The sequence below is a fragment of the Miniopterus natalensis genome, chromosome 4 (genome assembly GCF_054644295.1).
Source record: "Miniopterus natalensis isolate mMinNat1 chromosome 4, mMinNat1.hap1, whole genome shotgun sequence".
NCBI lineage: Eukaryota > Metazoa > Chordata > Mammalia > Chiroptera > Miniopteridae > Miniopterus > Miniopterus natalensis.
In genome coordinates this window covers 19,984,855-20,012,059 of record NC_142084.1, presented here as the reverse complement: position 1 = coordinate 20,012,059, position 27,205 = coordinate 19,984,855, and the positions used below count along the sequence as shown (strand labels likewise).

General features: G+C 45.7%; 1 protein-coding gene across 1 annotated transcript; it reads right to left on the bottom strand.

The window, feature by feature from the left end:
• Positions 1-6,992: 6,992 nt before the first annotated feature.
• IL9 (interleukin 9) lies at positions 6,993-10,288 on the bottom strand. The gene is made up of 5 exons (XM_016197570.1): positions 10,175-10,288; positions 10,025-10,060; positions 9,907-9,939; positions 8,582-8,713; positions 6,993-7,103 (listed from the first exon to the last, which is right to left on the bottom strand). Exons 1-5 carry the CDS (start codon positions 10,286-10,288, stop codon positions 6,993-6,995), a joined length of 426 nt encoding a protein of 141 aa, XP_016053056.1.
• Positions 10,289-27,205: the final 16,917 nt, after the last annotated feature.

The following is a 27,205-nucleotide window of genomic DNA, read 5'->3' as shown; positions in this document are numbered from 1 at the left end:
CATTCTCTTGTCAGGACACAGGACATGCTGCTCCGATGCCCTCCATTCCTAGGTCCTCAGCCCTCCCGGGACTTCTGCCACCACAGTCTCCAGGCTCCGGGGGGCGCAGGCACTCACCTGTGTCTGCTCGCAACCTCTCCTCGCTGACTTCTCTCCTGCAATTGGAGTTGTTACTTCCTATCCCTAGATCTAGGAGCTCTACCTCTGGACATTCAGAGGACAAGACTTAACCTCTAGCCGGGCCGGGCATGGCTCAGCGGTTGAGCATCAACCTAGGATCCAGGAGATCATGGTTCGATTCCCAGGCAGGGCACATGCCCGGGTTGCGGGCTTGATTCCCAGTTGGGGGCATGCAGGAGGCAGCCGATCAATGACAACTCTCTCATCATTGATATTTCTGTCTCTCCCTCTCCCTTCCTCTCTCTGAAATCAATAAAAAAAGATTAAAAAAAAAAAAAAAAGACTTAACCTCTATACTCATAAGTAAAGGATAATTATGTCAATCAAAGCGGAAAAAGCCTTTGACAAAATCCAATGCTCGTTCAGAATAAAAACAACAAACTGAGAATTGAAGGGAAGTTCCTCAGCCTGAGAAGAGCATCTAGGAGAACTCTGCAGCCAGCATCATGCTCAATGGAGAAAGGCCAGACGCTTTTCCCTCAGGATCAGGAACAAGATCTCACCACTTCTGTTCAACATTGTACTGGAAGTTTCACCCAAGGCAATTAGGCACCTGGGCACGTGCTCCATGCATGTCCTATGCATGACAATGAAATAGAAGGCATCCAGACTGGAAAGGGAGACTCAACTACCTCTGTGTGCAGATGGTATGATCTTGTATATAGAGAAGCCCAAGAAATCTATTTAAAAACTATTATAACCGCCCAGCTGGCATGGCTCAGCGGTTGAGCATCAACCTAGGATCCAGGAGATCGAGGTTCGATTCCTGATCAGGGCACATGCCCGAGTTTCGGGCTCGATCCGCAGTAGGGGGTGTGCAGGAGGCAGCTGATTGATGACTCTCTTTCTATGTTTCTATCTTTCTCCCTCCCTCTCCCTTCCTCTCTCTGAAATCAATAAAAAGATATATTTTTTAAAAACTATTATAACCAATAAACAAGTTCAGCATGGCTTCAGGATATATGATCTACATATAAAAATCAGTTGTATTTTTATACCCTAGCAACAAGCATTCCAAAAACAAAATTAAGGAAACAATTCCACTCACAACATATTTGAAAAGTGAAATAATTAGGCATATTTTAACCAAAACTACAAAACCTTGTTGAAAGAAATTCTAAAAGATCTAAACAAACGGAAATATATTTTATGTCATGGATCAAAAGACTAAATATTGTTAAAATAACAATACCCCCTCCCCCCCCCCAATTGATCTACAGATTTAATTAAATTCCTCTCAAAATACCAGCTGGCTTTTGGGGGCAGAAATTGGCAAGCTAATCCTAAAGTTCACATGGAAATGCAAAGGACGCAGAACAGCCAAAATGAACTTAGTGAGGAGGAAGGAAGTTGGAGGACTCACACCCTCCTCCTACAAGAGTGTAGTGATCAGAACTGTGGTGCTGGCATAAGGATAGACGTGTAGATCAATGGGATTAAACTGAGAACCCAGAAATAAACCCGTACGTTTGTGGTCAACTGATTTTTCACAGGGTGTCAAGACAACTCAATGGAGAAAAAATAGTCTTTTTAACAAATGGGGCTGGGACAACTGAATATCTACATGCCAAAGGTTGAAGTTGGGACTGTATCTCACACCATATGTGAAAATTAACTCAAAATGGATCATAGACCTAGATGTAAGAGGTAAAACTATAAAACTCATAGAAGGAAATGTAGGATAAATCTTTGTCACCTTGGGTTTGGCAAAGTTTTCTTAAACACAACGCCAAAAGCGTAAGTGACAAAATAAAACATCGACAAATTGGACTATAATGAAAAACTTTTCCGTTACAAATGCTACCAGCAAGAAAATGAAAAGACAACCTAGAAAATATTTGCAAATCCTGTATCAGATAAGGGACTTATATCCAAAATACACAGGGTGTCCCAAAAACATGTATACACACTTTAATAGCTGATAGGTCAGTTGATGTTTCTTTCTTTTTAGCCAGACGAAGCTTTGAACAAAGGAAATTCATCCTAAAATGCCACTGGAAGTTTGAAAATGCAGTTGAAGTACAAATATTGCCTTTATAATTATTGAGACACAAAAATATATATACACACTTTAGCAGGTGATAACTCACTTAATTTTCACTCCTTTTCAGGTTTAACTGGTTTGAGATAATGGGCGAAGCCAGACTAAGCTTTGAACAAAGAAAATTTATCCACTAGAGTTTTTTATGGGGATACGTAAAAGATAAAGTTTAGCCCGGCTGGCATGGCTCAGCAGCTGACCTGTGACCCAGGAGACTGAGGTTGGATTCCCGGTCAGGGCACATGCCCTGGTTTTGGGCTCGATCCCCAGCAGGGGGCGTGCAGGAGGCAGCCGATCAATGACTCTCATCACTGCGGTTTCTCTCTCTCTCTCTCTCTCTTTTCCTCTCTCTGAAAACAATAAAGATATTATAGTGCAAAACTGGCAACAGTTGATGAATTGAGGGCGCACAAATACCAAACAAAATGATTCTTGATGTTTACAATTCCATTGCTTTGCGTTATCAGCAGTGCCTGGACCAGAAGGGTCATCAATTTGAGAACAGGCATTGACAAAAAAATTTATCACTTCTGTAGATTCTTTAAAATTTTGAAAATGAACTGTATGTTAATAAACACTGACTTTATAATCATCCAAAGTGTATATACATTTTGGGGGGACACTCTATATAATGAACACTTACAACTTAGTTGTATAAAGACAAATAGCCCAATTTGCAAATGGTCGAAGCACTTGATTAGATATTTCTCCAAGGAAGAAATGAGCACATGAAAAGTGCATCACCAGTTATTAGAAGAATGAAATCAAAGTCATGGCGAGACAGCCGCGCCCCCACTAGGGTGGCTGCGATAAAAAGACAGGCGGTGACGGGCACTGGTAAGGACGTGGGGGAACTGAAGCCCTCAGGCATTGCCGGTGGAAATTTAAAATGGTGCAGCCACTCTGGAAAATAGTTTGGCAGTTCCTCAAAAAGTTAAAATTATCATGTGACCCAGCAGCTCTATTCCTAGATATAAGCCCACGAGAAGTGAGAACATCTGTCCTCACAAAAACCTTTACGTGAGTGTTCGTAACAGCATCATTCATAACGGCCAAAAGGCGGGACCAACCCAAATGTCTATCGGATGATAAATAAAATGCAGCACATCCATAAGACAGAATATTATTTGACAATAAGAAGAAATGAAGCATCGATGCCTGCTACAACGTGAAGGGAATGTCAAAGCACCGTGCTGAGTGGGAGAAGCCAGTCACGTGGGAAAACACATATCGTGTGATCCCATTTATAGGAAAAATCCAGGAGAGGAAAATGCATAGGGACAGCAGGTGGATTGCTAGCTGATTAGGCTGGAGGAAGGGAGGAAGGGAGGCTGCTGGTGGTGCCAGGGTTTCTTTTAGGGGGGATGAAAGTGTTCTCAAATTAGATTGTGGTGATGATTGCACAGCCCTGTGACTGTATTGAATTATCCACTTTAAATGGATGAATGGTCTTTGCATTTCTGCTGAGCGCCCCCTTTCCAGAGGAAGAGAGGCCACAGTCTGGGTAGGGAGGGAATTACAGCGTTGAGCTGTTACAATAGCGTCCTGTTTCAAATTGGATGGATGGGAAGATAGATGCACATGGACTGGTCAACTTTGAGGCCAGCAGCACGGGGCTTGGCTTTGGCCAGCAGTAGTGTAGCCTGGTCTGGAATCCCTCCTGGAACCAACTTAGCCTGGGTCCTTGCAACCTGGACAAGGTAGCTGATGTGGTGAGAGCCGCCATCCCCCTGTTGGCCAGATTTAAGAGTGTGGCTCTAGAGTCTGTTACCTGAGTTAGGATCTTGGCTTTACTCCTTGTAAGCAGTGTGCTCCGGGCAAGTTATATAACCTCGCTGGGCCTCAGTTTGCTCATCCATGCACTGGAAATAATTGTGTATAATGATTATATATCTATCTGAAGGGGTGGTTGTAAAGATCCAACCAGATATTCCCCAAAGCATGCTGAGCACAGTGCCTGGGAACAGTAAACACTCAGTAAATGTGAGCTCTCCTTCTGAGGGGATCTCAGCCTTCCAGGCACCAGGAGGAGCCGAGCCACAGAGCACCTCACCCAGTCTCTGAGAAGCCTGCTTTGAACTTTCTGGCAGGGGCGGGTCCTGTGGGTTTTATGACTTTTGCAGAAAAGCTGAGGGAAACCACCAAGCCCTGCTAGTGATGAATCTGTGACAGTGGATTGCAGCTTATCTCTTTGCCCATCTCTCTGGCAGCAATTGTGTTCCCAGGTTGTGTGCTAAGACCAATCACCAGCATCTGCCCCTGCCATGATCTCAGCGTGGGTGAGCTTTGAGGAGGGGGCGGCTCCAAGCTGAGGCTTGTAAACCACATTGTGTAACACGACACAACTGTGTCTGGGGCCAGTCATTCAGAAAATGACTGGGGCCAGGTGGAGGAGAGGAGGAGAGAAGGCCCTGCAGCCATGACCTGGGACCCCACACGGTGGCCATCCTGTGTCCCTCCTGGGTGACATGCAGTCCAGCCCCATGTAAGCCCTCAGGGGAGAGAGAGCCCCTCTGTGAGTGGGGCCAGAGCTGGAGAAATGCCCCTCAGTCCCTCATCACAATTCTGAAGTCCAGACAGCTCCCAGAGCCCAACGTTTATGGAGACTCATTTAGCTGTCAAACCTGATCCCCTCATGTGACAGCCCACGTGTCTTGCTGCAGAATATTAATGTTTAATTATGGAATCCTGCCCCCAGCCCTGCTGTGGTGTCATGGAATATATGGCCATGAACTGTGTATTTCCTTCCTAAAAGGCTAAACGTCTTGAGTGCTGAAGACTCTCCAGGCCCCAGGTTTTTGGATAGGGGAGTGTGGGCTCACATTATTATAAATCTCTTTTACCCTTTGAGAAATTCTGTCTCTTTGGTGCTCTGAACTTTCCATAGTATTGTGATCAAAAGTACCTAAGGATGCTCTAGCCCAACAGGGAGGGGAAACAACTCTATTTTTGACAGTATTTAGAAAAATAGTCCCCATAGTAGTTTCCTCTAAGCTCTTCCCAAGGCTCTAAGCCTTCAGGTAGCAGGGGAGAGGGCCATTCTGATCGTCAGACCACCCCAACCCCAAGAAGCTCGCCTTCACCCTGCCTCCGCCCACCCTCACACAGAGCCGGGGAGCCCAGGCAGTGCAGGCTGCCCACTCCCCTGTAGCCAGGTCATGTGAACCCCAGACCTGGGGCTGGCCTGGAGGTGTTTGAAGGGACCTCACCTTTCTGAACACAGGTAGAATGTTCTGGGTACCATCTCTTCTCCAAGTGAGCACATTCCTGACCTACACACCAGTTTATACTTTTCTTTTGCATCTCAAAGGGTTTTCATCCACTTGGTCAATATTTATAGTGTCTACTCCGGACCAGCAGTACTACAGGCTCAGGATAGGCATTTGGGATAAAACAAAACAAAGATATCTGCCCTCAGGTTGCTGGCATTTGATCCAGAAGGGGCAGGCAGTAAGCAGCAAACATGGTAAATTAGTAAGTGAGGGAGAGTCTTAGAAGGCGGTAAGTACTATGGACAGAAGCCAGGACCAGGAGTACTGGGGCTGGGGCCAGGCTGAGTATTAAGGTGAGATGAATAGTCTATCAGTCAGGGTTCTCCAGAGAAACAGAACCAATAGGATGGATGGATGGATGGATGGATGGATGGATGGATGGATGGATGGATGGATATATAGATAGGTAGGTAGGTAGACAGATAAATAGACAGGTAGGCAGACAAGGAGATTGATTATAGAAATTAGCTCACGAGGTTATGGAGGCTGAGAAGTCCCATGATCTACTGTCTGCAGATCTGGACGCCCTGGAAAGCTGGTGGGGTAGTTTTAGTTCAAGTCCAAAAGCTTGATAACCAGGGAGCCAATGGTCTAAGTCCCAGGTCAAGTGTAGGAGAAGACCAGTGTCCCAGCTCAAGCTGACAGACAGAGCCAATTCTTCTTCCTCTGCCTTTTTGTTCCCTTCAGACCCTCTGGGGATTGGGTGAGGCCCACCCACACTGGAGAAAGCATCGGCTTTACTCAGCCTAATCTCATCCAGAAACAATGTTGAATCAAATATCTGGGAACCCTGTGATCTGATCAAGTTGACACACACAATTAACCGTCACAGGTGACAGCTAGTGACACTGGTGGCCAGACAACCTAGCTCAAGGATCCCTCAGGAATCTCCCCCTTAGCCTCTGCATCCCAGCCAGGCACTGCCCCTGGCCCATGGTGGGCACTAGCCGGAGGTCTCTCAGGTGACCAGATGACTGTATGGATCCCAGGGGTTCTTCGCTTTGTGCTCTGACCCAGGGGCTCTGCTCCATGACCTGTGCCTGGCTCAGCTTCAAGCACTTTCTTGTGTAGGAACATGCCCATCTTCTGGCTTGCCATGCTGCCGCCTTCTACCACGTCAGGCGCATGGTTAGTTTCTCAGGACCCAAACTCCTTGGCAGTGCCTCCCTCTCCAGCCCGGACAGCTAGGACGCCTCAGGCAGCCCTCAGGCTCTACCCACAGCCCGTCACTGCACCCCTTCAGCCGTTCAGCCCTTTGACAGAGTTTGTGGCTCTTTGTTCAGAGCAGCAAGGTGGGAATAATCACCTAGAGACCAGATTTGTTCTTCTATTTTCATATATATTTATTCCAAAATAAAGATATAACATTTTAAACAAATATATATATATTTAGTTTTAAAACAAATATTACAACTGACTTTGATTCAGCATGGCTTACTTAATTTTTAAATTGCAACAACTTTTAAAATTCAATAAATAGAATAAATACTATTTTATCTTCATGCTCTGCCTCTCATCCTTTCTTTCTGGAAAACTCCCAGGAGGCTGCTGAGAAATGTCAGTGTGTTGCCTGTAGTGGTTTGGTTGCACGGCTGCTCACAGGAAAAATTCTGTGGGGATGAAAGTGAAAAAAGACAGAATGACAGCTGCCCGGAACCGCCCTGCCCAGAGCCTGCTGAGGGGAGGGGTGCCGGGGGGGGGTGCCGTGGGGAGGGGTGCCGGGGGGAGGGGTGCCGTGGGGAGGGGTGCCGGGGGGAGGGGTGCCGGGGGGAGGGGCGTGTGGGCAGCAGGGGGCTCGAGACAGCAAATGGGTGGGGTGGCCCAGCTCTAGCATTTTGTGTAGACACGCAGGTGGCTGACTTTGTGGTAGGATTTCAGGGGACACACACACACACACACACACACACACACACACACACACACTTGGACACCTATCAAATGGTCCTAGGTCTCCTCATTAGAGGAAACCTTTCCTTGGGACACTTTGAGGCCAAAGATTTTGTCATAATCCTTTTGTGTTGTCCTTTCAAGGTCATTTTATAGCACAATGGCGAAGGGCAGGGCTTTGGGGTCACATAGACCAGAACTTAAATCTCAGCTTTGCCACTTATTAAATAGGCAGCCTTAGGAAAGTTAGTTAGCCTCGCTGAGCCTCAGTTCCCTCCTCTGTACGGTGAGCGTGATAAATCTAACCATTGTCTGCCAGGCAGGCGACGCCACGAAGCAGTACATCTGAAGCACTTAGAGCTACACGCTGCTGATGGCAGGAGCGCGTTAGATTAAGCAGCCGGGAAGGGCCCGCGGCCTCCTGTGAGGGGGTGCAGAGGCTAACGCCGGGCGCTCAGTCCCCGCCTCCCCCCTCCAGGGACAGGGTGGCGGCTAAAGGGGGTGAGTGCTGCTGGGCAGTTAGGGCAGGCGGCCAGCTTCCTCCTGTGTCTGGGTGAGTTTCCCTAGAAACACCTCCTTAGCCAATCAAAAAAAAAAAATCTTCTTTAACTTGCAGGCTGCAACTCCCACTCCGTTGCTAACAGATTGGCAAATTGAATGTCTAGGCACTTTAGTGTCCTGTGGGCTCTAGCCCCGACTCTCTAGATTTTTGGCTTCCAGTTACAGTCAGATGAATTGTTCATTTTTCACTAGGTGGAGATGAGTAAATGGCAACGCAGGCGTGAGCGTTTTCTAACACTAGGGAACGTCGGGCTAGCCGAGGCCGATCCCACTTGCTGAGATTCTATTCTATTCTATTCTATTCTATTCTATTCTATTCTATTCTATTCTATTCTATTCTATTCTATTCTATTCTATTCTATTCTATTCTATTCTATTCTATTCTATTCTATTCTATTCTATTCTATTCTATTCTACCCTACCCTACCCTACCCTACCCTACCCTACCCTACCCTACCCTACCCTATCCTATCCTATCCTATCCTATCCTATCCTATCCTATCCTATCCTCATTCTGGTGAATTTTCTGAGGTGTCTCTTGAACAACCAATTCCAATGTTATCACTCGGATAGACTTGGTGTCACAGTCACATAGAAATAACTAAGCAGAGTACGTATATCACAAAGAAAGCAAGCTCACCGGACACTTGCTGCTCCGCAGGGCTCCGACCGTTTTCTTCACACGGTTGAAAACCAGGGGGAACCTCGCTTTCGCTGTGGTGTTGGCCATGAGGGCCAGGCCCTCCTGGAAGCAGGGCGTGGTGCAGTTGTCCTGTGGGGTAACAGGGTTATGAAGGGACACCCAGCGCACCATTTGGGGAAGGAATAAGAAAAAGAATGCTTTTAGGCACTATTTTAATTTAAGCAATGTAACTTAAACTGATTATTTTTGGACATGTCCCTTGCCAGTGTAGGAAACAACCGGTATTTCAGGTGAGGCCCTTAGTCCGCAGTGACGCTCCCTGGAGATTCTCAGTATGTTCCATCCAGGGAACGTGAGGCCCACAGGCCCCAGAAGACAGCCAGTTCTGAGTCCCCTTTTCAAACATTGCTCCCCTGTTCCAAGTCTTGAAATAGTGAGTTTGAAAGTACAGAGAAGAAAAGCCCTTCACACCAACCCCGATGGGATGTGCCAGTTGAACACAGCCGGTGCTTGTGCAGGAGCTGACGCCTCGGGCTGTGTGCATCGTGGGCTGTAACGGGGGGATGGGGTGGAGGAGAACTGCGTGGCTGCCCTGTCCTGTTCTCATCGAATGTATGGGCCACGGTGGGGTGGGAGGTCTGACCTCAGCTTGGGTGGAAGCTCCAATTCTCCCAGACCTTGCTTCAGAGAGAGCAAAGCAGGGCCCCTTGGATAAGCTCTTCCTCCTCACCTTAGCCAGAAAATTCCTGCCATGCTTCCCGTCAGCCCACATGGGAGATGAACCTCCAGAAGCCCTTCCACTTCCCCTCCACCCACAACCTCAGCCACTGTCCTCTCAGAGGTCACCCTCAGTCAGCTAAGTAGACAGGAAGGGCGAGGGGGGGAGGGAAAGGCACAGCACACACACTGAATGCCAGAGAAAAGAGGAAGAGCTGTCATTTTATTTACATTGCTTTGTGGCCTTAGAGTCATCCTCAGATGGATTAGAAAGTAATGTGATATGGGCTGTATCATTTGCTATCATCTCAGATCCAGTTTGATTTCATTGTGCACATGGCACAGCTAATCTAGAAGGACAAGCAAATTTTAAAAAGAATCTTTTAAATATTGAAAAGCGATCACACTTCTCAAGGGGCACAGAGCTGACCAAATACAAAGAAACCTGTATAATATAGAATTTCAAGAGCCTGACTTTGAAAGGAAATACTAACCTGTGACAATTGTAATTAAGTAACATTTGTTTATCTAAAATACCAAATGAGGCAATTATTTTTACTTAAACACTTAAAAAGAACAAGATTATATTCTTTTGCTATACTTACAGAAGGAATGGGCAGACACAAACAACTGGTCACCTGCAAGAGAGTATTTTCAAAGTGAAGCTTCCAGATGTTAAAATCGAAATCAGTTTCAAAAGATCTTAAAAGAGCATTTACTCACATTTCCACTGCAGCTGCATTTTGACAGTGGGTCTTTCTAAAGTAGAGAGACAAGAACCCATAATGAGTGATATGTTTTTCACCTTCCTAAAAAATGCACTGAACATTTTCCATAGCTGCCTTTCCCATCAGTGCCCCCTCTGCAGCTTACCTGTAGGTTGTCAATGAGGTGCTTGACATCCTTGATCCCTACCAAGGTCGAACACCCCTGGCCAGCTGCGGAGGAGAGAAGAAGGGCAGAGGCAAGGACCACAGTCAGGAGCATCTTGACACAGGACTGGAGCTCAACCTGAAGACTCCTTCACATCGAGTGGTATTTAAAGCTCCCTTGCAAATGTGGAAAAACCCCCAACATCAAACTGATACCAAGTGCCCACCTTTTCTCTGTAAATTTGGGCCACTTGACATTGGAAAAAAAAGATATACGTATTATAGCAAACTGAGTCACTTGACAAAGGCTATGTCTCAGGAAATATCATTCCTTAGCAAAGATACTTTTGACAAGGTTGGGTACTGAGATGCTGTAGGAAAAGTTAAAGATCTTAAAACATATATGTATATTTTTAAGGCAGAGGTTCTAGTTGTGAGAGTTAAAATACTTTCCATGAAAGCCCAGGGCTGTGTTTTCCCTTTCTCACTTTATTGGAAATGCTGATATAATAGTAGTCAGCCACAGGGGTTCTAATGAAGGAGGAGCTGGGGTGGGGTGGAAGAGCATGGGGACCGGGGGCAGGAGGGTGAGAGATAATGCAGCTTCCTGAGCTGCTGTCTGTCAGGGTTTTTGCAACCTCAGGCTTTGCAACCTCAGTCTAATCCTTCCCCCTCAATCTTACTGTACTTTATTCCCAAGTCTCAGCACTGTCTTTCATGCCTGGGGCCAGCTTCTGCGCCTCACACAAATACATCTCTATGCAAGCACTCCTTTGAACAGGGGTCTTAGGAGGAACTCTTCCACCGTAAGTATAAGGGTGCAGCAAGTGTGCCTGTTAGCACTGGCCTTGAAGATTCCTTAGTATCTTTAGAAATCTTACCTAACACTAAGTAAAAACTCAGTGCTTGGGATGGGATAGTCACTAACATTTATCGATCGCTTCCCACATACCAGTCGTAATTCTAAGCACTTTATGGGAACCAAGCTGTGGAATACATACAGCTACCAAATGAGGTGGGTGCTAATTTGTCATTCTCAGGTTTTACCTTTTTAAACTCTGTATCTTAGCTTCCCAGCTCTCTGATGGGGCTGTTTTTGTCACTATGAGCCAGAAAGCAATTTCACTGTAGCCCTGTAACTTTGACCATCCTCATTATTTTATAGATGGGGAAACTGAGGCACTGAGAGGTAAGTAATTATCCCAAGGCCACACAGCCAGGAAGCAGCTACATTTGTGCTAAGGCCTGAAGCCTGGCTCCCAGGCTCAGCTCTCACTCCTCCAGCACTCCTGCTCTCCGAGCATTTTCAGTCCGCCTCTCCCAGGGGGATGGACGTCCCGTAGGCCACGCGGGTCTGGTTCACCCCTGTATCAGCACCTGGGAAGGCACCTGGGGACAGTGGGCTGTATGTGTATGTGAACTAAGTGAATGTTTAATAAAACCTTCATTTTGAACAGTAGTTTTTGAAATTGTGATAAAGCTACACATAAACAGACTTTTATAAGGTTTTAAATCTAGTTTCTAGGGTATATGTTTGGAGGTATGTGCGCTTAAGAAAATGTATGTTCTATGTACTAGAAACTGAAAAGGTGGAGATTCTTTTTTTTCTAATTCTCACCAGAGGATATTTTTCTATTGCTTTTCAGAGATTAGGAGAGAGAGAAAGAAACATCGATGTGAGAATTGTCTCCAGCACATGCCCCAACAGGGGCTGGGGATCGAGCCTGCAACCAAGGTATGTGCCCTTGGCCAATTGAACCTGGGACCCTTCAGTCTGTGGCCGATGCTCTAACCACTGATCAAACTGGCTAGTGCAAGGTGGGGGTTCTTCTGTTTAGCACGCTGAGCTGTAGTAACCAATGGGGACAGCCCCATAAGCTTTCCTCACCACCACTGTAAGAGTCTGTGGCAATACTGTTCTCGGTTCATGTTGTTCCTTAGGAATGATGAGGAACCATCAGGGTTCGACCGCACTATGGGGAGAGGGGGCATCTTGGTGCCAAACAAGGTAAAAAGGAGTTGGCTTTTTGCTAAATTCCCAACTCCTGCATACCTGCCCTCTGCAGGCACTGAGGAGAAGATTCAGAAGGCCTGTGGCAAACACTTTGATTACAGAGTTTGGTATCTACACCTTTTTCTTGCTGATAGAGCCCTGATTGGTTTAGGGTGGCGATGTGCCCAACTAAGCACCCACTCTTTCAGCTTCTTTTGCTGCTACAGAGGGCCTTGTGACATGTTTGGATCAATGCAATGTCTGTAGACTTCTTTTACTTTCCTGGGAATAGGAGACAAAAGTAGATGAAACCTGCCCTTACCCTTGATTTCAATTTGGCCATGAATGTGATGGCAGGAGCTTCAGCAGCAATCTTATAACTATGAAGAAATGGGCAAGAGAATTGCAGCTACAGCAACACTAACACTTTACACAAATAGAAAATAATCATAAAAAAACCCAATAAAAATAAAACCATGACAGCAACAACAGAAAGTAACAATAAGACTACAACAGTGGTACTAAGTTCTAGTGAGATATCACTGCCTACTGAAGACACTGGGCCTTGGAGCTCAGTAAAAATGGAAAGCTCTTATAAAAATGAAGTTAAAATGTGCTGGGAAGGTGTTAAAGATATGCCAGCATCGGGTTGAACCTTTTTCCCTGACATCATTGGAAGACTTAAAAGAGACTTGGAAAGGTAATCATCTCTCACTCTATGAATCAATATAATCTAATGCTGTGTGTGAACCATGGATATGATTTCACATGCCAGCGGGTGTGCCTCTTACAGGGGAAACACTGCCCACCCCCTCACTGTACAGATGAGGCCATACCCAGAAAGAAAATGGGCTTGTCCAAAATCATATCTCTAGTTACTAGTGGGAATAGTATAGTGTAGTGGTTAAGACCAGGGTCCATGGAATCAGACGGCCTGGGTTCAAATCTTGCTTCTATCGCTTGTTCACCACATGGTCTTTGACAAGTTGCTCAACCTCTCCAAGCTTCTGTATCCTGACTATTAAGCGAAGATGAGTGTGTGGAATTGGGGGTGGGGATGGGGTTGCTGTATAAGGCCTACCTCCAAGGCTCCTTGTAAAGATTAAAAGAAATGTTTACTTGGTGCTTAGCACGAATTAAGTAGCCTCCATTTGAAGTTTGTCGGAGCAATGAAGTCTAGTTTAGGGGTCAACAAACCATAACTGATTTGTCCAGATCCAGTGTAAGGCCTGCAAGCTAAGAATAGTTGCTAATCTTTTTGAAGGGTTGATAAAAAATAATTAACAAATAGAAAAAAATCAGAAAGTGGAGCAGAGACAGTATGCAGCCTGTAAAGCCAAAGAAACTTACTATCTGGAGCTTGACAGAAATCTCGAGCACTCGTGGTCTAGTTCCCATGCTGTAGTTCTCATTTTCAGAGGACATCACCTAAACCCTCCCCTCCTGGGAAGGGTAGAACTAAGAGCTGGTGGCCCAAGTGTCTCTTCTCCCATTGCCCTTTGGTGACTCAGCTTAGGCCTCTGGAGAGAAGGGAAGGGCGCTGAAATCACCTGCTGCCAGAGTCTCTGCAGTGCTGGACACCCGTCATTTCCTGCACCGTTTGTGGAGAGGGCTTGATGGCCTCATGAGCCAAGACTTTGGTCTTGGTGCAGCCACATACCCACCATCACCGGTATCTCTAGAAGGCCCTGGTTTAGTAGGAAGAGCCCCATATATTGAAGTCAGAGAAAAAGTGAGCAAACTAACATTCTTATTTTCTCCCCAGGCCAAATCCTGGCCTAACTAGTTGGGCTTGGGTCACCCACCCTCCTGCCCACCTCCAAGAGCTGGTGCAGGGAAAGGTGGTCAGTGGACACTGGTGCTCCTTGGGCAGGATACCCAGCTTTTCCGGGCATCGATGTACCGCCAGCCCTCACCCGTGCAGGAACCTGGGACGGCTCACCCAGTCCTACCTCACGCAAGGGTAGGAGTGTGCCGTTTGGGATGCTTTCTCAGGAATGAACCAAGTTGCCTGGAAGTTTGATCTGGTCTGTTTCATATTGTCCTCATGCTCCACTCTCCCCCTCACCTAATACCCTCCAGTCACATTGGTTTCTTTCTAATTCCAGCCTCTAGGCCTGTGCTCTTGCTAAGCTCTGCCTGGAGTGTTCTTCCTCAATTCTTCCACGTACAGCCCATTCTCGCCCTTAAGGTCTCAACCCAAATGCCTCCTCCTCCACAAAGCCCTCCCTGACCACAGTAATCATTGCAATCTGCGTGATTCCGTCTTGGTATCTGGTCCTCTCCTCTAGGGGGATATGAGTTCCAGGAGCGCTGACACAACAACCGGTTTTGCTCATCACTGTATTCCCAGGGCATCGTCTGTATTAAGTGCTCGGGAATTACTGCTTAGATAAAATAATGACAAATTTAATTTTGTAAAAAGTCCTTACATTTAAATTATTTATGAAATGACTAATATATGTTCCCAGTGGATCAGTAACAAAGAGTACATATAACATTTTTAAACCTGAGCAAGGAAAGCATGTCACAAATGATTAAGAAGTGAACAACAGAAACTGGCTTGTTGTGTGGTCCCTTGAGAATTTTGAAGTGCTTGTCAACCTCTCCTCCCTTTCCGTTCTTACAGTAGCGACATGCAGAAGGCATGTGACGTGTGGGAACTCCAACTCTGTAAAGGATGAAACGGAGAGAGTTAGGTGACTGTGCTCTACAAATCTTCCCCATTTCCCCACCCACTCAGTTATAAAAAAGAGAATTAAGAATATTTAAATGGTAGTTCAGCAGTTCAAAACACCATTACAGCAGCAGATGTTTATCTAGGCAGGCAACAACTTTTGAGGTTTAGCTTCTAGGATTTCTTTCAGTATCAAAATGTAAGTATGCAAATGATCTCCTGCAGAAAAAAATAAACCAGCTCAGAAATTAATTACTCATTATTTTAAATATCAAGAAGATTGGAGAGTGTGATGCTTACCAAGATTTAGTGTAGATAACATATTTTACAAAAAATTTCAATACTCAACCATTTATTTCGTTTCAAAGATAACGTCTGACATTTTTATTTTGTGATAAAAACCCATGTGTCATGAATTATTTCTCTAGGAATAAAACAAAATAGTTATTTGTTCTGGGAAGCCACAGCACAAAATGACACACAAAAAATGGCACTAAATTTCTAAGTAAAACCCATTCTTCCTTTTTCTCTAAACAGCCAAGAGATAACTAATTATGAGAATCCTCAAGCACGAATTTCTTAATCAAATTATTATTTTGAAGTCGGTATTTCCCAACCAAGTGGGATGGGGCAAGCCCCTGGATGTGCTGTCTTCCCCACAGTGGCTTCTTCTCCAGGGAGTGCCTTCTAGCTGGATGCCCTGCACCTCTCGCCTCGCATCTCTCCTAAGCAAATTCTGGGCCCTGTGGACATAGGGCCCACTGCTCCCCATTTGGCTCCCACACCATTTCTAGAGCTCTAGCCCTGGGATCTAGTCTGCCCATCCTCCATCCCTTCCTCCTACTCCTCACTGTCGGTGAACAACAATCCAGGCCATCCTTGTAAATGGAATTTTTATACCTTCCCATCGACACAGCCTATCATTACCTGAAAGCTGCCTCTGTATTTGCCAGAGACTATGGGACCCCCTTTGCTGTGCCCAATTTATTGGTGTACATCTAATTAAGAACAAATGAGAACTCCTGTTCTGGATCACATTGGGGAAGGCTCTAGAATTTGTTGAACCCTTACTATATGCAAGGTAACATATTAAAATACTTTATGGATGTTTTCTTTTTTTAAAAATTTATCTTTATTGTTGAAAGTATTACAGGTGTCCCATTTTCCTCCCCAGTTGACCCCTCCACCTCGCTCCCAACCTCTCCCAGGCCTTCACCCTGTTATTGACTGTGTTCATGGGTTATGCTTATATGCATATAACTTCTTTGGTTAATCTCTTCCCATCCTCCACCCCCCTTCCCTATTCCCTCTGAAATATGATCATCTGTTACATGCGTCAATGTCTCTGGATCTATTTAGTTCATCAGATTCTTTTGTTCATTAGCTTCTTCTTAAAGAAGACCCTTCAACTTTTCCTGTAGTGCTGGTCTGGTGGTGATGAACTCCTTTAGCTTTTCCTAGTCTGAGAAGCTCTGTATCTGACCTTCAATTCTAAACTATAGCTTTGCTGGGTAGAGCAATGTTGGTTTTAATTCCATGTTTTTCATCACTTTGAATATTGCTTGCCACTCTCTTCTGGCCTGCAAAGTTTCTGTTGAGAAATCAGCTGAGAGTCGTATGGGTGCTCTCTTGTAGGTAACTAACTGCTTTTCTCTTGCTGCTTTTAAGATTCTCTCTTTGTCTTTAACCTTTGTCATTTTAATTATGATGTGTCTTGCTGTGGGCCTCATTGGGTTCCTCTTGTTTGGGACCCTCTGTGCTTCCTGGACTTGTAAGTCTATTTCTTTCCCCAGGTAGAGGAAGTTTTCTGGAATTATTTTTTCAAATAGGTTTTCAATGTCTTGTTCTGTTTCTTCTCCTTCTGGCATCCCAATAATACGAATGTTGGGCCTCTTGTTATCCCAGAGGCTCCTTATGCTGTCTTCATATTTCTGGATTCTTTTTTCTTTTTGCTCTTCTGGTTGGGTGTTTTTTGTTTCTTCATGTTCCAAATTGCTGATTTGATTCTCAGCATCCTCTACTCTACTGTTGATTCCCTTTAAATTCTTCATTTCAGTTCATGTAGCCTTCATTTCAAATTGGTACTTTATTATGTATCGATTTTCTCAGTTATTTTCATGTAACTCTTACTAATATGGTTGAGCATCCTTATAAACAAATTCTGAACTCTGTATCTGTTAGCTTGCTTAGATCTATTTCATTTAGTTCCTCTTCTAGAGATTTCTTCTGTTCTTTCCTTTGTGAGATGTTTCTTTGCCTCCACATTTTGGCTGCTTCCAGGTGTTTGTTTCTATGTATTAGGTAGAGCTGCTATGTCTCTTGGAATTTGTAGAATGGCTTTGTGTAGTAGGTGTCCTGTAGGGTCCAGTGGCTCAGCCTCCCAGTCACCTGAGCTGGGCCTTCTAGGTGCTCCCCTGTGTGGGCTGTGTGCAGTGTCCTGTTGTAGTTGAGCCTTGGTTGCTGTTGGCATCCCTGGGAGGAACTGACCCCCAGGCCAATCAGCTGTGAGGACCAGCTGCAACTACAGCCAGAGAGCTGCTGTGCTGTAGACACCCCTATGGAGCAGGATTTACTTCAATGGAGCTTTGGTGTTCACTTAGTGCGCCCCTTGAGTGTGTCACTCGTGGCTGTGGTAGGGTTGTCATCCAGCGTGGTAGAGTCTGACCACCAGGTGCACTGTCTCTGGGGCTCCCGGGAGGTGCAAAGTCAGCCTCTGCCAGTGCCTTGCCCAGGGCCACCCAGCATGAGCTGCACAGCAGACCGTAGTTGGCTGCTGCTTGTGTTGGGCTTGGAGGTGCCAGGAGAGGCCAAGCTATGAGCCAATGCAGGCTGCTGCTAGTGCCAGGCCTGGGGCCACTTATTAAGCCATATGGGGCCCGCTGCTGCTTCTTTGAGAGATTTTAGGAAAGTCCTGAGCATGAGGCTGGAGAGGCCACTTGCACAGAAAAGCCCCTGGAAATGGCCTGGATGAGCTGCAGGTGGGGAGGGGCGGGGCCTCCGGGAATCACGGGGCGGGGCCAAAGGTGAGAGTCAGGTGCTGGCGATTCAAATATGGCACCTGCCTGCTGGCTGTGCGGGGAGGACTCGCCACAGGAGCCATGGCCTCTGCCAGCCCCTCTGCCTGGGAGGAAGCTGCCCCTCCGCCTCTCGCCCGGATCTCAGGCAGGTTAGTTCCTCCCCGAGTGTCCCAGGTCCTTTCAGGCTGCTGCCCGGCGCTGGGCTCAGAGGGAGCGTCCGAGTGAGTCCGTGCCGGGCCCTTTAAGAGGAGCTGCTGGGGCTCCCGCAGCCTCCTCGACCCTCAGGGACAGTCCCCCTGGTTTCACAGCCCGCAGTTGTGGGGACGTCTCTTCCCGGCCCTGGAGCCCTCGTCCGGGAAACTTCCACCGCCAAGATTCCCTCCTGGGTTTCAACCGTGGCACCGGGTGTGGGCGCGCCTCCGCCCGCGTCTCCGCCCCTCCTACCGCTCTCGGTGCTTCTTCAGCTCCCTGGTTGTGGGGCTTCTGTGCAGCCAGATTTCAGGAGTGACAGAGGTTCTGAATTTTAGTTGTAATTTTGATGTGGTTGCGGGAGGCGGCGGGCGCAGCTGTTGCCTGCGCCACCATCTTGTTTCCTCCCTGGATGTTTTCTGGCTCAGCCCTCTCAGCAATCTTTATTAGCCCCATTTTTAAAATAAGATTTTTTAAAATTGATTTTTAGAGAGAGAGGAAGGGGAGGAAGAGAGGAAAATACGGATGTGAGAGTGAAACATCGTTCAGCCCCCCCCACACCTCCCCACGCCCACACTGGGATCGAGCCCACAACCCAGGCATGTGCCCGGACCAGCAGCTGTTCCACATCGGACCATGCCCAAACTGAAGCTCAGAGAGGCTAAGAGAGTTGCCTTAGTCACACAGCTGGCAATTTCAACTGGGTTTCTCACCCCAGAGCCTGCACTCTTGTCTGGTATATCAGTTTCCACTTCTGCCGACTCGACTGTAAAGCCTAAAGTCCAAGTCCACTAAATACAATCAGGAAATCAAAGTATGCCTTTGGGCTGGGAGAGACAGATTCTAGAGAAAATTTACCATCTCACGAAACACTGAATCTGTGGATAAAGTAACCCCTGGGTGGTGGGGTGACCAGGACTCAGGTGCCTTTGTCTCTCTGTGTGTTGGCTTTGCCCCCAGGTTGCCTCCCCCAGTGGCTGCAAGATGACAGCTTTAGGTCCAGGTCTTATATCCAGCATGACATAAATTCTAGATTTGGAATTGATGTCAAGCATTTTTAATGCTTTCACTTTCAACATATATTACTAAACTGCCCTCCAGAAAGTTGTTCTAACATATAACTATATAATTTATAATAATCTTACAAGTCAGGTTTAAGAATGCGGTGAAGGCCTGGGACAGGGGGTGGGGGTGGGGTAGACGGGGTCAATGGGTGATAAATGGGACATCTGTAATACTTTCAACAATAAAGATAATTTTTTTTTAAAAAAAGAACCATTGTTAAAGCAATTAAAAAAAAAGGAATGTCCACTTCTGCCACCCCAGCCAGCAAGGTTTTTTATTCACCTTGGCTTGTGTGCTTGGCATATAACATATACTAATATATATTTGGTGAATTACTATAATGAATTGTTGCTCGTTAACATTTCTTCACTTGTGAATACCTGACTGCCCGGTTTTCTGTTGGCTGCTGATTTTTTACTTAATGAGTTCTAAGAGTTCCTTGTGTTTCAGATATGCTACTTTCCTCTACTTGCTCTGCTTGTCGTGTGTTTTGGCGGTGTAGATATTTTTGTGTGCTCAAATACGTAATACATTTACCCCTGTTTTTCTAGACTGTTAATTTTTTCCTGTCAAGCTATTTAATCATTAATCTTTAATCTTTGAAGTTTACTTGAGGGTATAAAAGAAATCCGATTTTTTTCTTTGGCAAGCTTGGTCAATACCATTATTGGTTAAATATTTCTTATACCTACTGGTTTAAAATACCGTCTTTACTGAGTACCGAATTTCTGTTTTTCCTTGGATATGTTTCCGGACTCTCTGATTGATCTCAGTGAGCTGTCTATTTATATTGGTGTTACGGTGTCGAGATCTTTCATTTCTGTAGCTCTTTTGTGTGTCTAACTATATGTGGTTGGGAACATCTGCCTGCCTCTTATTACTTGTCATTTTCAAAAATGTCTTAGATCATTTCAAACATTTGTGGGTCTGGATTGTCTTTAGAATCCTTTTGGTAAGTTATCCTAAAAAAATCCTATTGAAATTTTAATTGTGATTGTGTTCAATTGAAATTGAATTTGGGAAAAATTAGTATCTTTAAAAATTGAATCTCTCCATCCAGATGATAATATGGCTCTATATATTTGAGCCTTTTTTATTCCCCTCAATTCAACTTTATAGTTCTTTTTTTTTTCCATACACGTTTTGCATAGTTGCATGCAGTTTATTCCTAGATTTAACTATTTCTTCAACAACATTTGCTGAGAATTTACTGTAGCCTGGCCATTGCTCTCGGCTCTTGGGATAACGCAGTGACCGTAACAAAGTCCCTAGTCTTGCAAAGCCTATATTCTAGAGAGCAGACAAAGACACTAAACAAATAAGTATATTGATAATATGTCAGGTGGTGATAAGCACCATAAAAACCAAAAGAAGGTGAGGAAACAGTGAATGGTGAAGGGTGTTCTTTCAGGTGGCAACGAAGGCCTCTCTGATATTGGGATTTGAGTAGAGGCCCAAAGAAAGTGAGTGAGTGAGTGAGTGAGTGAGTGAGTGAGTGAGTGAGTCAGGAAGATATCTTGGGGAAGAACATTTCAGGCAGAGGGAATGGAAAGTGCAAAGGCCCTGAGACTAGAGTATGTCTATCACGCAGGAGGAACAGTAAGGAGGTTAGTATTTCTACAGCAGAGTGATTGAAGAAAAGGATGGAAATGTTAAAGCCAGAGAAGGCGCAAGAAGGCAAATCATATAGAGCCTTAAAGGCAGTGAGAAGGACTTAAGATTTTACTCTAGGTAAGGTGCGAGCTATTGGGGGACTTTGAGCAAAGGAGTAATATGAGTGATTAGTGATCTGGCTGCTGCATGGACAATAATAGCTGGGGCACAAGAGTGGGAGGCTTGATCCCCCTTTAAAAATACGTTTTTATTGATTTCAGAGAGGAAGGGAGAGGGAGAGAGAGAGAGAAACATCAAGAATGAGAGAGAATCATTGATCGGCTGCCTCCTGCATGCCCCCTAATGGGGATCGAGCCCAGACTGGGAATCGAACACTGGACTCCAGGGTCATGGGTCTATGATCAACCACTGAGGCACACCAGCCAGGCTTTGATTCCCCCTTTACATTTAGGGGATCAGTTAGGATGCTATTGAGATAGTCTGTGTAGGAGTCCGGTGGCTTGGACCAAGGTGGTATCAATAGTGGTAGTAAGGAATAATCAGAACCTAGGCATATTTTTAAGGTAGAGCCAATCAATATGCTGATGGGGTGGATAAATGATGTGAGAAAAAGATAGGAGTCCAAGTAGTGAGCTTCTGCTGTGTAACAAATAACCACATTCCTTAATGGCATGTTACAATGATCACTGATCACTAGCACATCATCTGCAGGCCTTTCTGCATGCACTATCCAGACAGGGGTCCATGTGGAGCTGTTCTGGATTCCTGTTGTAAGTTAAAGGAACATTGTCATGATATCCAGAGGCCTTGATATCCTGCAGGTGAAAGAAGAGGGTGTTCTCAAATTCCGCAGCAGGAACTCACGTAGGTGGCACCAACCTTGACTTCCAAATGGAACAGCACATCTGCAAAGGAAAAGTGATGGCCTCTACATCATAAATCTGAAGGGGACGTGGGAGAAGCGTCTGCTGGCAGCTCGTACCATTGCTGCCATTGAAAACCCCGTTGTTGTCAGTCATATCCTCCAGGAATACTGGCCAGCTAGCTGTGCTGAAGCTTGCTGCTGCCACTGGAGCCACTCCTATTGCTGGCTGCTGCACTCCTGGAACCTTCACTGACCGTATCCAGGCACCCTCCAGGAGCCCTGATGGCCGGTGGTCACTGACCCCAGGGCTCCACCAGCCCCTCGCAGAGGCGTCTTATGTTAACCTGCCTGCCATTGTTCTGTGGAACACAGACTCTCCTCTGTGCCGTGTGGACATTACCATCCTGTGCAACAACAAGGGGGCTCACTCCGTGGGCCAATGTGCTGATGCTGACCTGGAATTTCTGCGCACACCTGGCATCATCTCCCAAGGGAGGTCACGCAGGATCTGTACTTCCATGGAGACCCTGAAGGGACTGAAAAGGAAGGGCAGGCCGCTGCTGAGAAGGCACGGACCAAGAGACATTACTGGGGGGAAAAACTGCTTCAGCTCCTAACGTTACTGCTACTCAACCTGAGGTCGCAGGCTGGTCTGAAGGCACAGGTGCCCTGGAGCCCATTCAGCGTCCCGCCAAATCAAGACCCTGCCTCTGGACTGGTCCACAGCTCACTAGCCAGAACAAGCGCTGAGTAGTTCTAAGCTGTCCCTGCACAGACTGTCACACAGAAAACGGAAATCAGGCTGACTGAAAATATGTTTTTCTTCTTTCCTTTTTTTTTTTTTTTTTATACTGAATGAGTTCTGATAGATCTTGTTTGTAAAATGTGGGTCTGGTGACTTTCGGAGGGTAATTCTTCAGCATTTTCTGTTTAGCTGAGCAAGGCTTCATAAGAAGTCTATGAGACAAAACCAGACAGTTGCTGCCATTTATGCCTGTGACCTTGTGCCAGTGGCTTCTCTGAGCTTCAGTTGCCTCATCTGTAAAATGGGATAATCACATCACCTACAGCGTAGGGTTGTTGCGGGAAATAAATAAACCAGTACACAGTGAGCCCCTAGAACAGTGTCTGGCACATAATTAGCGCCATGGAAGTGGTTGATGTTATTATCTAAAGATGAGAAATGGAAGGTTTAAAAAGCTAAATGACTTGCCCAGGATCACATGGCTATTTATTTCTTAATAAGGAGTCATTTTCTTTGAACACAACCTGGACAGCATTTATTTTCCCCCCCCAATTATTTATTTATATTAATATGGACTCACAGATACTTATTTTACACTTTTGGCTACAATCCAATCCTGCAATATTTATTTTGTTGCTCAGATTGTTCCAGCTTTGGCCACTGGGAGCTGTTTCCCTTGTCTCCTGTGTTCCCTTTGACCTGATCATTTCGGCTGTTTGTTTGTTTGTTTGTTTTTTGCACACTGTATTACTTTCTGGCACTACAAGATTCTCCAGGCTCATCTTGTCCATTTCCTGTGCTGGTTCTAGAATCAGCCATTTCTCCAAAGAGTGCTGATTCCTTTTATTGGAGAATGGCATTAGAAGGCAAGATTAAAGCTAGCTGTGCTTATTGCTACTGGGGTTCTTTTAATTTCAGTTGTGCAATTATATTTTTATCTTTAAAAATTGTTAAATATTACTTCCTTTCCATAATAGCCTGCTCTTATTTTATCAATGCAATGTAAGAATAAAAATTATAAATATATATGTATACACAACAAACAAGTGAGGGAGAAGCTCTTTTATTAAGTGCTTTTTCACTCAGGGTCATTTGCTCTGAATGTTCCATTTAAACTGCTGAGTAATTTTATATATCTGCTGATTTTTTGCTCTGCTGATGCATATGAATAGTTGTTCAGAAAGATAATCAGGACTGGTAGAGATGGGTCCCAACAGAGACTGTATAAGCCAATATAATTTCTTTTCATTCCTAAAAAATATAGAAGACAAGTTAAGATGTATACTTTCTTTTTTTTTAGCAACTTAGAGATTTATTAGTTTGTTCAGCACAGGGATGCTGAGAGTTAATTGGATGGAATTTCACCTTAGCTCAGTTATAGTGTCTATCTCAAAGGAGACAGGGCCCTATGTATCATCAATTTAGAACTGTAGTAGGATCCACTTCCTATGCATCCACCCAGATCTGTAAACTTTATCTAGTTGGGCCCAAATGAAAACTATTGGCCTCTGCCTGTTTCCACCTCTCTGCCCTGTTCCTTTGGATGGGATGCATTAAAATGATTCTCCTTAGTTCTTGGCTCAATCTTCTTACAATCATGGCAAAACCCACTCCTCAATAGCTAGTGACAGGTCCTAGAAACCCAGCCCAACTTGGAGGCCAGATATCTCACTACCTACTCTCCAATCTACCAGATTACTTAGACCTCACCTCCAAGGTCAGCTAGTGGGAGGCAGAGCCAGGATGCAAACTATTCTCCTTGTATTACCGCATTCTGCCTTCCAGGTTGACCACTCAGGTAAACAGATCATTCAAACTCTGAACCACATGATTCATAGACTATTATTTCCATAGTCTAAATAATTTCCATTTGATTAAATAGGTAAAATGGAATAGAGAAAACGAGTAATGTGAATAAAGTGAAGGTAGGCCAGGGGTGGTAGGCACCAGGAGCTCAGAGCAACGATGGGGGACACAGGCACCATGCTCATCTCAAGGGTTGGTTTCACTGATCTTTTTGGTGGAAGAGGAGACTCTACCTCTGGTTAGATTTCTACCACCTCCAGAATACCTGGGACATCAAGCTAGTTTCCCAGCAGAGGCCTCACCCACAAAACCATGTGCTTTAGTATCTGCCTAAAATAATGAGAGACTGGTGTGTTTTCCAAGTTGATTTCAGAAAAAGATAAGCAAAGAAAAGAAAGAAACAGTCATGATGCTTCATAAGAGGCAGACTGAAGGATCCTGTTGAGTACCTCTAAAAGTTCCCAGTAGCAGTGGGGGATCTCCAATGGCCAGTGTTCATTGCTTCAGTCATCCCCATGGGGTTTCAGTTTAGCTCAAAGAGCAGAGCATTCATTGAATAGAGCATCATCTTAATTAAAAATGGTGACATGATTTTATGAAGTTTTGTTACCAGTGGCCCTTTTAGATAAGGTATTGTTTTATTCACTCCAACTTGTCCTCTTTGTCCTTCCAGGGAAGATTGAGGGTCTGGGTTAGAGTCAGGGTCAGGGTCAGAGTGCGGGTTAGGGTCCTTTTATAGGCTTGACCTCTTGGGAACATTTGATCCCATTGAGTGCTCCCTTCCTCTGGAAACTGGCTCCTCTCGTGGCCCTAGTGATACCACGTTTGCTCTTAACTTTGTTCCTATTACATATACTTCCTCTCAGCGTCCCTCGCTGGCTGCTTCTCCCACCAGCCTCTCCCTGCTGGACTGCCCCCGTGCTCTGTTCTGAGCTCTCAGATTTCTCTGTCATGTATCAGATGTTCTTATTCAGTCCTCGCTTTTCCCCTTCCACATGCTGATGATCCTCAAATTATATCTCCAGCAGTGACAGCTTCACTGAGCTACAAACTCATGTTACAAGTGTGATCTGTTTAAGTATGTCCAGATTTTATTTCTCTTATGAATAATCATATCATCATTTCCCACACTCCCCCAGCCATCAAGGGGTAGCAGTGAGACTGAAAAGAATTTTTACATCTTTCAACATACTAAGGTTCAATATATAAAGGGAAGATTGCCCTCCTGAGTGCTGGCTGGGCTGTGACCATTGCTCCCCCAGGCCAGAAGGAATGAAAGTTGGAAGCCCACCTCTTCTGGTGCCAAGGAATTGTGGGGGAAAGGAGGCAGGGCAGAAGAAGCAGAGGGGCTGTTTGGTGCTCATCTTCCCTCTCTGAACTTCTGCCAGCAGGGGAAGTGTGTCTTAGCCATTGAGGGCGATACTGGGAGTTTCCGCCCAATTTACTTTGGAGCATTTGACAAGAGAGCATCACCCAGCTGGGCCTTATGCCAACCTGGGCAGCAGGGAGTAGACCATGGACATATCAGAGCAAAAGCGGTGGTACAGCATGGTCAGGCGGAGACAGGGCTGGATGGTGGTTCTCTAAAGCTATTGCCAGTTTCCATGTGGTGCAAATGGGACTTGGAAACTCCCACATGTTCCCAAAGTGCCCATGGACCAAGGCTGGGTAGAGAGCGGATAAACATCCACAGGGCCAAGTTGGGTCTTTGGGCCAGGAGCTGGGTGGAAAATATGGCAGACACTCACAGGGGTACAGGGCCAGTGGACATGAGGCTGAGTCAGCCAGGGAGTCCCAGCCTTCACTGAGCATTCATCCAGCCTTACTGGCTGCCAGCATCAGCACTGAGCACCAGCAGGGCAAGCAGTGACCAGAGACAGGGGAATAAGATGCATTGCCCCAGAGTGCAGAGAGGTAGAAGACACCAAAAGGTATGAGGATGCCTCCTGGCATTGCCGGGAGGCCACACTGGGCTCTTACCTTCTAGAGGGAGAGAAGAGCGATGGGGTGGGAATCTAAAAGACCGTCAACGTGTCTGAATTTTTCCTTCAGATGAAGAATACCAGATTGGACTGATTTTAGTTCCTTCCCTCTGCTTGCCCCCACCCCCAATGGATCATGAATCATGAGGACGACCTAAAAAGAGGCTGATTTCTTTGCACCTCTGAGCTACACTTAATGGCATCATAAATTTCCTCAACTGAAATCTGACTGTTGGACATTTAACATGTATTTTAGGCTAAATCCAGCCAAATTACATTCTTGACCCCTTTCCTAAAAATAAGAAAATAAACCTGGTCCACTCCCAACTTTCTCTACCTCAGTCAGTGACAACGCCATACCCCATGGGTTTAAGGCTCACAGTTGATTTCTCCTTTCCCCTCACCCACCGCTCAGCAAGTCCTATCAACTCGGCCTGTAGACATATCCTAAACCCACTTCTCTCCTTCACCATGACTATTATTCTTGCAAGGATCATTGTGATATCCTCCCCATTTTTCTCATCCCTGAGGCTGCTTTCTGCCCATGTGGTGCATTGTGTTTGATAGAAAAAGAAACCCCTTTTTCCAGGTGAATGTGGGTCCATGCTGGACAGAGGGGTCAGTGAACAGCACGAGGCTGGATCTCAACCCCCACTCACCTGTTCTGCCTGGTACCCTTGTGTGGCATCCAACCTACAAAAACACAGCCAGCAGCCCGCCTCACTCTCTGCTTCTCCCTATGATCCATTATCCCCCAGAAGCCAGAGCGGCCTTTATAAAAACATGAATCATATGTCACTGCCTCGCTTCAAAACCCTCAATATCTTGCGTAAACCCTTAGAACAGTTTCACCCTCCCACCGTGGCCTACGGTGCTCCGCATGCTGAGACCCCCGCTTCCTTCTCCCACCTCTTCACACTACCTCACAGTCACCTTCTCTCTCTACCTCCTACATGACGTCAGTCCATTCTTTGTGCCCTTGCCATTTTCTCAGACCGGAAAATGCACACTGGCTCCTTCTTGTCATTCAGGTTTGGGGCCAACTGTCACTTTCTTAGTAAGGATTTTCCTAAATGACC